General features: G+C 33.7%; 1 protein-coding gene across 1 annotated transcript; it reads right to left on the minus strand.

The window, feature by feature from the left end:
- Nucleotides 1-7,370: 7,370 nt before the first annotated feature.
- LOC113753030 (caffeoylshikimate esterase-like) lies at nucleotides 7,371-11,984 on the minus strand. The gene is made up of 8 exons (XM_027297106.1): nucleotides 11,544-11,984; nucleotides 10,422-10,451; nucleotides 9,903-10,026; nucleotides 9,670-9,816; nucleotides 8,538-8,668; nucleotides 8,318-8,455; nucleotides 8,055-8,153; nucleotides 7,371-7,841 (listed from the first exon to the last, which is right to left on the minus strand). The coding sequence occupies exons 1-8, from the start codon at nucleotides 11,685-11,687 to the stop codon at nucleotides 7,629-7,631; spliced, it is 1,026 nt and encodes a 341-aa protein (XP_027152907.1). The 5' UTR covers nucleotides 11,688-11,984; the 3' UTR covers nucleotides 7,371-7,628.
- Between the last annotated feature and the right edge of the window lie 902 nt (nucleotides 11,985-12,886).

The following is a 12,886-nucleotide window of genomic DNA, read 5'->3' on the forward strand; positions in this document are numbered from 1 at the left end:
AATATACAAGTTCTGGATTTTGTGTTCATTATGTGTCTCTAAAGTTTATGCCTTGGGTTTGGTTGAACTTTCTATAATTGTTAGTGTTTATTATTTGGTTATTTGATTGTTATGATTTGAGCAAGTTATTTAGCACTTTGGCTCTTAAAATCATGATTAATCTGGTACCATTAATTCTGATTATCTAAGGTGTTGTTTCTGCAATGAAAATTGAGATTTAACACTAGTTCAAGAAGTGCTAAACATAGGGAGTACACTCACGAAAGTAGAGGTGCACTTATGTGGTTTTTAGTGATTCATTTCATGTAATTTCATTGAAGAAATGAACTTGTAGCTAATTTCATAACCATGAAAATAGGTATGGATTAGTTATGAGTATAGTTGATTCACTACGAAAGTAGGTTTCACATGTTTAAGGAAATTACACCATAATTAGCCTAGATGTAGTATTGAATGATCCAAATATAGCACTTGCATGAGTAGTTAGGGATACCACAACCCAAGGAGCTTTCATTTGTTATTTTGTATAATTTCAGTAGGTTTAATTTGTTATAATTCATTGATAGTCTAAATAATAGAGAAGCTTTAGTAGTACCGGTAATTGCAATCTTCCTTGTGGGATCGACCCTTAATACCCTATACTCGCTCACGATTCGTATACTTGCGATAAATCGCGTGTGGGGTATTTAGGAGTTTATAAATGTAAAACTTGATTAGGATGAGCTTAATTGTATATGTATACTCCGCGCACGTCAATGCGTCCGAAGTTGTGCAATGGTTATCAGATGTCCGAACCAAGCGTCCGACAGCTTTCAACAGCCTTTGTCTCTTTCATTTGCATTTAATTTTTGAATCCGATTTGCTTCATAACTGAAAATATTTCTTGAAGAGATATTAGTATTATCCATTATTTTGTAAATATCAAAAGATAGGGATCAAGATCAACATTCTTTCCCTTTTTGATGATGACAAAACAATGGATGGAAGGAACGAAAATGAGGAGGAACTTCCCCTTACTCATAGCTTCCCAAACCAACATCAAATGAACTCTCCCTTACTAATAGCATCCCAAATCACATCTATTTTATAATTTCTCCCCCTTTTTGTCATCATAAAAGTAGAGAGTGATTGCCATAAAAAGAACAGAAGCTGCAACCATCATCAGTCAATAACAGAAAAATCACATCAAAAGAGACCAAAAATTAACAATGAACATCAATGAAACTAACATTCATACCCACATTCATATCAACCGAAATCCATTAATTATTAAAAACATCAAAGGAAACTCAGTTCAAAATATCAGAAACATAAAAAAAAAATTACAAAAGAACGTTATGAACAAAAATCTGATCATTCTTACCAACATCTCTTACTCTAATTTTTTGCTTTTATATCATCTCCAAATGTCACTTTGCCACTTGATTTTGGCTTGAATTTGATGAATGTGATGGATCACCGATCATGTGTCTTGAGTATCAACTGTCTACGAACTATTTTAATTTCTTAATGATATTCACCAGATTCACCTACTCAAGAATTCAAGAACTAATATTTGGTACCCATTAATTTTTGGGTCCTTGAGAGTTAATATCATGTCTAACTATCCATATGTATTTCATACCTCTTCTCATGTTTTTCCTCACATAACAATCACTTTTCATGTGACCTTTTTTACAACAAAAATTACACATAACCAAAGAGTTATTTGCAAAATCAGGTTTAATAAATCTTACAAAATTATTTGCACCAGAATTTAATTTCTTCTCATGAGTGCCAAAATGAGTTTTTGTTTTATTTCCTTGAAAATAGTTTTATTTTTTATATTGGAACAATTCATTTAAATTATTCATTCTTGTTTTCAAATCACCATGCTCCTTTTTAAATATTTCACAGAATCTTATTTTTCTATCAAATTTATTTTGTAAATCAATCTCATTCTTTTTCAAGAAATCATTTTCAGTTTTCAACATCTTATTTTCTTGAATAAGACGTGTATTATCATGAAGAAGAAAACTAATTTTGTGTTTTAATTCCTTATTTTTAGCATAAGATTCTTTCAAATTATCGTGCAACTTTTTAATGAAAGATTCAAGATCATCATCAGTTTCATCATTACTATCAAATTGAGAGTTACAAGTTGTTACCTCATCATCTCCAATGGCCATGAAAGCCAATTGAGCAGATTTATCTTCCTCTTCAATTTCACCATCGGAGTTGCATCCATTCCATGTGAACTAGAAGTTGTTGAATCTTGATTTTCTTTCACTATTCCTCTTTTTCATTGGACACTCACTCATGTAGTATCCAAGTTGGCCACATTCATAGCATTTGTCACTTTACTTTTTGTTGGTCTCATATCTTTCTTTGTTTCTTGCATTGTTGAATTGATTAGAATCTGAATTGATAGATCCTCCTCTTCTAAATTTCCTTTTGTTGAGAATCCTCTTGAAACTTCTTGTGATGAGAGCAAGATCACTGTCATCAAATTCCACATCTTTTCCATCCAAGGAGGCCGAATTATCTTCATCTTGAGATGCTTTTAGAGCAATGCTCCTTCTTACCTTTGCATCTTCTTCCTCTTGTACCTTAGTCGTAAGTTTCAACTCATAAGAGATCAGAGAATTAATAAGTGATTCAATGGGCATAGTATTCAAATCTTTAGTCTCTTCAATAGCAGTCACTTTACTTTCTCAATCTTTGGGCAAGGCATTCAGGATTTTTCTATTTTCCTCACCTAGAGAGTATTTTTTTTCCTATACTTCTAAATTCTTAATAAGATCATTGAATTTACAATACATTTGATCAATATTTTCATGAGGTTCCATATTAAACGACTCATATTTAGTAACTAAGATAGATTTCTTTTGTTCTCTAATATTCTCACTACCTTCATAAATTTCTTTCAGTTTGTCCCAAATTTCTTTAGCTGACTTGCAACCCTTGACTCTAATAGATTCATTTGAGTCTAAAGTACAATATAACACATTCATGGATTTTGCATTTAAAGTAAGATGAGCTCTATCCATAGCAGTTAGTTCACTTCTTGTTTTTGATTTAGATCTATGAGTATTTTCATCTATAAGAGAGGCATCATATGGACCTTCATTAATAATAAACCACAATTCAATATCAATTGATTGCAAAAAAATAATCATTCTTTCTTTCCAACTCACATAATTTGATCCATTAAATATAGGTGGTCTAATGACAGAATGTCCTTCAAAAAATATGACATTATTGGTTGTTATTTTTACTCCTAAATCGATTGAGCTTAATCTCAAGGAGACCAAACTCTGATACCAATTGTTAGGATCGAGCACAATCTAGGAGGGGGTGAATTAGGTTGATTAAAAAGTTAATCAAATTATGAGCACTTTTTGCTCAAAATGAAATTTATCTTTTTTTTCTAAATGACCACACAATGTAGCAATTAGTAAGAAGACACGATTGCTTAGGAGTAGAAGAGATAAGTAATTACAAAATCACAATATAACAATAAGTAAATAAGAATGGAAGAATTGTAAACCAATTGACTACCAAACTCCTCTTCAGCCTGTAGATCAATTTATAGAACAAGTTTCTTCAAGTTGATGAAGTACAACCAATCTTGTGTATAAAGGAAGGTTCACTTCCTCCTTACCCCAAATTTCACTCGGTCAAGCAAGGAAGTTTTACTATTCCTCAAGACAACCCTCACAGAACTACACTATTGAAGTATTCACTCACAAATGAAAAGCTTACAATGAACTTCACACCACCAAGACTACAAATCTTCTTTGGAGAGTGTTTTCTCACTAAAACTACTCTAGATCTTTTGTATCTTCAATGTGTAAAAGTTATTTGAAGTTTCTGACCATGCTCTATTTATAGGAGACTAAGAAAGCGCTTCATTAATGCTTCCAACGGATAGAAAGTAGCTGAAGAGTCAACTAGCCGTTGGAGTATCGGACGTCCGGTAGTCTGGTTTCTTGCGTCCGACAGCAGGCAGTGAGTTTGAAAAATTCTTTTTAATTCTATCGGACGTCTGGTGCTTGCGTCCGAAAGCAGACAATGAGTTAGAAAGAATATCTCAATTCTATCGGACGTCCGGTATTATCTTTGTGAGTGTCCGACAGCTTTCGTCGAATTTGAACGATCCTATCGGACGTCCGATACTTGCATCCGATCGAGGTCAGTGAGTCAGGGGGAATGTCTTATTTCCTTCGGACGTCCGGTGGTGGAGTTTTTCATGCGTCCAAAATTGCGCAATGATTATCGAACGTCCAAACCAAGCGTCCGACAGCTTTCAGTAGCCTTTGTCCTTTTCATTTGCACTTGATCTTTGAATCTGATTTGCTTCATAACTTAAAATATTTCTTGAAGAGATATTAGTATTATCCATTATTTTGTAAACATCAAAAGATAGGGATCAAGATCAACAGATATGTACATGAATAAATCTCTCTTTTAAATTGAAAAAGAAAAACAAAAAAAGATGATCATGGAATTAGTAAACTAGTTATTAACTATATCATACACTTGTTTGTAAAGTTAGGTTGAGATAAAAATTTGAATTGAGCTAGTTCAAATTATGGTATAATTATCTCTCTTTTATTTAATATTATGAGTATTTGAGGTTAAATGAATAAATGTGTAATGGTTATTTACACAATTTTAAAGAATTGCATTTCAAGTTGCACATATGCTTTATTTTAAAATTTTGGATCATTATTGGTTTGTATTTCTTATTGCTTAAGGACAACCAATGATTCAAATATGGGAGAATTCGATAAATGTGAATTTTGTATGTTTTAAGTGTTTTATTACTTAGTTTTTGGTGTGTTTGAGTTATTTTAATAGCTAAATATCTAGTTTTCTGGTGAATTTTATATTTTGTGGATTATGTGTAAAAAATTGCATTTCTATGGATTAAAATAATTTAAACTTCATTTTTTTGTAGGGTTTAATGACTCAATCATCAAATAAAATGAGTTGAAAAGATATTTGGATAACTCTTGATGATTTGAAGTGATTTAGAATGAACATGAAGTGTAAAATATTCAAAGTGTGAAATGCATTCAAGTTCAATAGAAGAAAAATTTGACAACTCTAATAGCTTCTAGTATTTTAACTATAACTCGAGTTACAAGATTGAATATAGATGGCACTTTAACTATTTTGAATATAAAACATAGATCTACATTTCATATGAAGATAGAGAGATCCAGTTTATACGTTTTTATGTTCAAAAAGCTAAAATACAGTCATGAATTTCTGCTGTGGTAGATTGAGAAAGGGTTTGATCAGTTGAGGGTGTTTTTGTCATATCTCAGCCTTCAAAGCTCAAAATGAGATGGTTTTCAAACATTGAAAAACTAACTCAATTATGTACAACTTTTGTGTTTTGTGAAAAAGTTAGTTTAGCTTTCATCATTAAGAAATTTGCAGGTCAAGTTGATGCAAAAACAGAGCAATTTTTAGAAATTGTCAAAATGCATCAAACCGGCAAGAGAGCAGTTATGGGGGACATGTGACCTATCCCGCATAACTACCCCATGTAACCTCATGTTAGCTGTGCAACTTGCACAGGTGCAATCTCAGTTTTTCTAGAGCTATTGCAGCTCATTTCCAACAAAGAATTTTGGCTACAGTTGTAAAGAAGAACATGGGTACTTGTAAAAGCATATTTTGAAAATCTCAAAAAGTTTTTCACATCAAGTTTAACAACTCATTTTAAAATTGAATTCATCTATAAATAGGGGGTTTGAAGACACATTTTCATAATTTTGAAAGGCTAGAAACTTCCACAAAAATATAACTTTCACTAATTCTCCTTAGTTTATTAGCTTAGTGTAGGTTAGTATAGTTTTATCCATCTTGTATTGTAACTAAACAAAATGAAGCTGAGGATGAAAATGAAGAAATTGGAACTCAAGTGACGTGCCTATCACTATATTTCTTGTATTGATTCTCATGTTTAGTGAATATACAAGTATGGTTCGTGTTTATGTTTCATTTATATCTTACTAGTATTTGATATCTAGGGATGTGGATGAACTTGCTATGATTATTGTGTGATCTTCTTATGGTCATTTGACTTATTGCAAGTTATTTAATACTTTTGCTATTTCAATCATGATTAACTGATCACCAATTATATTTCAATCATGATAACTGATCGCTAAATATGATTATCTAAAAGTATTGTTTCATTAATGAAAATTGCGATTTAACACTAGTTTATGGAAGTGTTGAATTTAGGAAATATTCTCACGAAAGTAGGCAAAGACCTTTGTGGTTTTAACCATGTAATTTCATAGATTTTAATGAATCTATATCTTGTTTGTTCATTACAAAACGTAGGTAAGGGATAGTTATAAATGTGATTGGTACATTAGCAAAAACTGGTATCATGTACATTAGAAAATTAGTTATGACTTAGCCAAGATAATAAGCTCAATTAACCAGTAATTTTCATTTGCAAGAGTAGTTAGAAATTTTATGACCCTAGGAATCAATTTCTTGTCATTTTTATTACTTTTGTTGCATGATAATAGTTTAGATTTATTTGTTTTATTTGTGATCGTCTAAATAATAAAGGAGTTCGATTCACACTAGTAATTGATAATTTTCTCTTTAAGATCGCCACCTAATATCCCATATGTTCGATAAACAATCTTTACAACGAGTTATTTAGAGGTTTTTAAAATTTGAAATGAAGTAGAAACCTTGCAATCTCCATCGAAGGCCTACTTGTGAAAAATTTTCCAACTACCTCTGACAAATTTTCCAACAAGAGCATATTCCAAAGACACAAATAAGGTTGATAAATCCGCTTTGGGAGAACAAGACAGCCAGCTCCTCCCATGAGTGGAAGTAACCGCCTGAATATGCAAATTAGTATTGAAGAATTCGAGAAGAAAAGCTTAGAAAAGGATTTTTGGCAAAAAAGTAGGAGAAGAGGAAGAAGAGGAATGCCCCGCAGCCAACGACTGGAAGGCAGCCGATGAAGCCATGAAGCAGTTCTAAGAAAATCTAATTGCAAGAGAGAAGAGAAAAGGAGATCTAATTTATAACTTTTCAACCCTTGCTTATTCAAGCTTTTGTTTAGCATAAAAATTAAAAAAACAGGTGTTAGTAATTTTCTTCATAAGCCACCTAAAATGCATCAAGTTGACGTTGGTAAATGATCTTCATTTACACCTTCTAAGTTACAAACTTGACGATCAATTCAAAGCGTCAAAATTTAGGATTCTCAATTACAATATCTTAAAGATTAATTAATGAGAGCTCTACAGTCTCTTTAGAGTACAGTACCAATGAGATTAAATTCACGGTTGAATATAGGATAAGAGTTATCAACTTTTAGATTTTTTTAAGATTTTAAAGACAATATATAAGTAGATTAGAATCATGGGTATCTTATCCAAAAGAAACTGTAGCATTTTCCTTAATTATAATGATTATACAACACCTTTAGTACTTGGCGTGTCCATTCTAATAAGCCAGTTTGATTGCAAACCATAACACCCATTTCCTCTCCTCCATTTCTTCCCCATTCCCATTTCCCGTCCGCTGTCTTAACTCCCACTCCAGAAAGAATGTACCCGCCTACACAGATTGCAGATGCTGCGAATGGCTTGTCTTCAAGAACTATGTACATCAAGCCAAGAAATTATATCACCAAACACTTTAAGGATCACCTCATCTGGCTCACCTTCAAGAAGGGAATGATAAGCGTCATCATAGAGAATCAGTTTCTTGTCTGCACTGCTTGCCTTCTCATATAATGCCTCGCTAATAGACGGATCTGTTATCGCATCAGCCTTGCCGTGGAGGATCAATAATGGCAGAGAAACCTACAAAAGAGCATTTATACTGACTCATGAGAATACATCAGTCTTTCAAATGTTATTTCCACAGCATCAAAAAGCATGTTCAAATTTGTAAATAGAAAGCAGTCTCTCCTAGAAAGCAACTCCATATAGTAACTTTACAAAACTCCTCACACCTTCCCTCCTTAAAAGAAGAAGAAGAACAATAACAACAACAAACAAAAAGTGTTTACATACTTTCTCCAGTTTTTGTTCTATTTCCTGGGTAGTCTTCAGTAACTCTAGTGCAGTTCGTAGCCGTGGTTTATGCTTGTAAGCAATCACGTGGTACGCAGTCTGCAAAAAGTGACAAAAAGTCAAAAAAGGATGAACAGGCAAACAATGGGAAAAATCTCGCAGCAACATGTCTGCTCTGTTTACAACACAGAGTGTGCTGTCTTACAATATTAAATAACCAACACTTTCTGCTCAACACTTCATAAAAGGGAAAGAAGGCTAACCAAATTCCTTTTCTTTACATCTCTGAATGCTAACTCAGCTAAATCCTTTTGTGGAACTAGCTTGCATTTTGGAAGAAGTTTCGCCACTCCAATAAGAACTTGTGTGACGAACGGTGGTGGAACCAGATCATCTGCAATCTGTAGAAAAATATGCAGATCAAGAAATGAGGTATATGAGAAACAAGAAATGAACAATTCAGAAGGTAGTTCAGAGAGGTACTTTGCACATTGGTGCAACAAGAACAGCTCCATTCCATGAATTAGGCTGTTTGAGGTGCACCTTCAGAGCTACAGCTCCTCCCATAGATTGTCCAAACAGGAAGCTTGGCAGACCACAGAAATCCGGATTTTCTGCACCCAAAGTGTAAATTTAATGTCTTCAGACCCCTAGCCCATCTTCCTTTCACTTGCACAAGTACATCCCGTTCTCTCTTTCCAATAAGACTTCTTATTTTTTCGGTTTTTATTTCGGGGGGCCGGGAGGGGGGGGTGTTGGGGATGTGCATTTGATAAACTAACATCACAGCTATTAGACATAGTCTCTAAGCTAAATGTAGCTGCAAAGATGTCACAAGTAATAAGCCCATGGCTCAGGAATAAAACTGTAAAAGGAACATTTTAATTCATGAAATTTGTTGATATAGAAATGAACAAGTGTCCTCATAATTTCACAAATACACGCTCCTAATAACCCATAATGAAACAAGCACAAAATGATTAACTACCTGAGAAAAAGGCCTAAACATGTGAAATAGAGAGAGAATAACAGATAATATTGCAAGAAAGGGTTGTTGCACTAGTCCTTATATTTCCTAGTCAAGCAAAGCAAGACTTTGCCCTGTTCGTTTATTTTGTTCATACTCCTTTTTCAATAATGACAGATACAACCAACTTCATTGAGCGGCTTCAACACATTCACTTCAACATTTGTTGCAAATTAACATTTCCTGTTGATGCTATTACGCCATCATGTACAAGCATTAAGCAGATAGGAGTTCAGAAATGGAGAAAAGTATAATTGTGAAGCAAGTAACAAGTCACCAACTCTGAAGTCAAATTCAAAGACGAAGTGAGACTTATGATGGTAAACACCTTATACTCCCCTCCCTCCTCCTTCCCTCTTTGTTTTCCTATTCATAACAGGGGAATAGAAAGAGGTTTGGCCCTTAGAAATGTGTGAAGAATCATATTCAGAGCTACAGCAAAGCTCTCATGTACTATCAAAATTTTTTTCTTTGTTTCCACAGTTAGGTGTGCTATTAGTTACAAGCCCTCAAATGTAATTTGATGCACTCCTGCAGAAATCCTTGCAAAAAATGTCATGCAGCTATGCAAGAAATTAGCCAAAATACCTTTAACTTTTGAGTAATGCTCAATCACATCATCAACTAGCCTGTTGAAGCTTCGAATATAGCCATGAAGACCCTCAGAAAGTCCAAATCCAGGATAATCCATAGCAAAAACTGCATAGCCAGAGAAGGCTAACTTTCTAGCAATTCCTGCAAATGACACCACACATCCATTAAACCATGAAGATTCACAAGAGCAAATCTGCAATTTCAAATCATTTGCTTAAGCTACATGCCTTCGAAGAAAAAGGTGCAACTGTCTCCGTAACCATGACAAAAACAAACCACTGCCTTAGGACTGGTCTGCGGCACCCAACTTTTTGAGAAGTATTCCAATCCTCTAGAGTTCACCTGGTATGACTGTATCACAGTATTCAAATGACTATCTTGATGTAAAAACTTTCACAAAGGCTGTGAAACCATACAGACACAAGATGCCACTGGTAAATGACAGTTTTCAAATAAACATGAAGCTTGCAAAAATATGAATGATTTCTAGCATACGCTAGTCAACACAGACTAGACAACTATCACTCAATTGTAGCAGCTATAATGGTATAAACAGAAATTTGTGGCACTCTTAAACCAAGTCTATGACTAACTTTTCTTCATCACAATCTTCTCAAAATGGAAATCAGTTTCCTACATCATCTTTTCAAGGACAAGAAGGGAATATGGTGGATGACTGGGATGCGATAGGAAAGCTTCCAGTCATAGGTTCAGAGGCCAAGATCGGGAGATATAAGAAGTTGTACCTCCTTCATCTTCAAGCCGTTACTTGGGATCTGTTAAAAGACAAACACAGAGCAGTCAACATCACCAATAAAATCATTAATCCAAGAAAGTGGAAGTCAAACTTCAACACAATATGCTTCCCACAATGAAACTAGGTTTTCTACTAAACCATATTTCCACCAAAGTCAAAAGCAAAAACCAACAAAAGAAGAAAAAATTTGCAGCTCCAACAGTTAAAACCATATACCAGCACAAATATTAACCAAGGATGGTAGAGGCAAAACCCTTCCAATAACAGAAACGATATGCTACTTTATGAGTGCCAAATGTAATCTTGTAAAAGTGCATCTGCCCTTCTAATTTCTTAACTGCAAGGGGAGTGTACCTGGAGTAGCTTGAACACATATAAGTGCATTATGGGAATTGTGAACACAGTAGCATCTATAGGAGCTCACAAAGTGGCAAGCAAACAAGTGCATAGCTTATATTGGAGAAGGATAATTAATACTGCCATAGAGTCCATATGAAAGCCTAAGCAATTAACTTGGTCCATACTTTAGGTACAGCAGGATTGAAATCATAAAGTTTTATTAATCCGCGTGAACTTCCACCCTCATCTTCTCATAATGAATCGATTGTCTTTCAACAGTTTATTATAGGACATCATTCTCCCAATTTTTTATCTTTCTCAGAGAAAGAGAGAGAGCAATGAGCAATATAGTCCACTGCTCTACTGGACAAGAGAATCCTTATTTCTACCTTCTTTTCACAGAACCGCCGAAGATATGTAAACAAACAGCCAGCAATTCTACGCATTTGCAAAATATTAGTCAATAACCAATAAGCCATGTATATCATTAATAAGCTGCACAATGAATTGTTAACATTAAAGACATTTACATGTTCCTAAGTTTAAGAGCCCAAATGAATTCTTCAGAACAACCAGTCAGTCGTATTTGGTTTCAAAAAAGTCAATCACAGCCAACAAAAGAAAATCGAATGCAATAGAAATCAAATTCTATCAAACCGCCATAGAACGGATAAACAAACAAAAAAGAAAAAGTCTAATCTTTCTTCACAAAGGCGTAAGCTTTATCAAATTACCAATCCCTTGAGCACCTGTTGCAATTTGCAATAATTACCTTGAACAAAATGTGATCAATTGAGAGTTGAATATCCTTAAAGGCCTCACGAGCACGCCTTCGGGCCCCAACCTTTCTCATATTTGCATCCACAATCTTCTGCAACTCTTTACTTACCCCTGGGAACTTCTCATGCCTCACCATTGCAGCCCTTTTCTCACCCCTCAATGAAGAAGCTTTAACCTTTACCTCTGAACCGTACAATTTCAGATCTTATTCAGAACCCAGAAAGTTTATCAGCTTCTAGACCATAAATGCACTCTTTTTTTTTCTTCTTCTTTTACCCAGAGAACAAAATCACCAAAAAAGAGAAAAAGAAAGGAGAATAAGAAGGGGAAAAGTCAGTGAAACCAAAATAAAATTGACAAAAAAAAAAACAGCTGGATGACTTCTGGGAAGCTGTCAAAATGGGAATCTGCGTTGGTCAAGAATCTGTCTTTGTCGCAAGCAAGTAGTAGTGCTAATAATAAATCTACTTTAGTATTTAATAATCTAAGTAGTATTTAATAATCCAGTGTTATAGAAACAAGGGACTTACCTTGAAGGAGACGCGAGTCTAACGAAACATAAAAGGCTGAGTGCTGAGGCTGCTGGCAGTTTTGGTTTTGTGACGTAATATATGTCAGATAAAGTGTTTAACGGTAACTTATTGAGGAACTTTTCTAGGAAAATTTTTAATAAAAGTATTTATTAATTATTTAATTATTTTTAAATTTTTAATTATTTTGAGATATAGTTCAATAAGCATTTATTGTATTGGATAATATTAATTTAAAAACTTTTAAAAGTATTTATCTTTTTATTTAGTTCATAATATAGAATAAAATAATTAATTTTGATATTTTATTTTTTAAATCACAAAAGTTAATTTAAAAGCATCAAATTTGAACTTTTGCCAAAAGTACTTTTAAGAGCAAAACTTCGACTCCTAATTTATGGGATAATGTTCACCAAATACTTTAAAAATACTTTTAACATCAAAAAGTGCTTTTTCACCAAAAGTATCGCAACCCCAAACAAGGCCAAAAAGATAGTTGAAAATATAAAAAAAATATATTGAAAAATGTGTTTTATGATGCAAATAAAATATTATTTGAAAAAATTTGCTATTCAAACACCTTTGTTTTTTAAGTGGACATTCTAATTTGACATCTCTCACTTAAATTCCCTCGTTCTGTGACACGTAATCTATCTCCTCCAAATATTACACTCCCTCATCCTGTACTACCAAACCTATCTCTCCTACACAGTATAGTAACTGTGGGACCAAAAGCACAATTGATTGTTAGTTTAACATTATTTGAACGAGATGTAACCCTACATGAATTACTAATATAATTTCA

The sequence above is a fragment of the Coffea eugenioides genome, chromosome 11 (assembly GCF_003713205.1).
Source record: "Coffea eugenioides isolate CCC68of chromosome 11, Ceug_1.0, whole genome shotgun sequence".
NCBI lineage: Eukaryota > Viridiplantae > Streptophyta > Magnoliopsida > Gentianales > Rubiaceae > Coffea > Coffea eugenioides.

What these genes read in the sequence shown, in the direction of transcription:
- LOC113753030 (XM_027297106.1), bottom strand. Translation starts at nt 11,687, where the DNA reads ATGGTGAGGCATGAGAAGTTCCCAGGGGTAAGTAAAGAGTTGCAGAAG. An exon ending in ACGGCTTGAAGATGAAGGAG is followed by an intron (nt 10,027 to 10,421) that starts GTACAACTTCTT and finishes ACTGTGATACAG; the next exon opens with TCATACCAGGTGAACTCTAG. An exon ending in TAGAACAAAAACTGGAGAAA is followed by an intron (nt 7,842 to 8,054) that starts GTATGTAAACAC and finishes GCTCTTTTGTAG; the next exon opens with GTTTCTCTGCCATTATTGAT.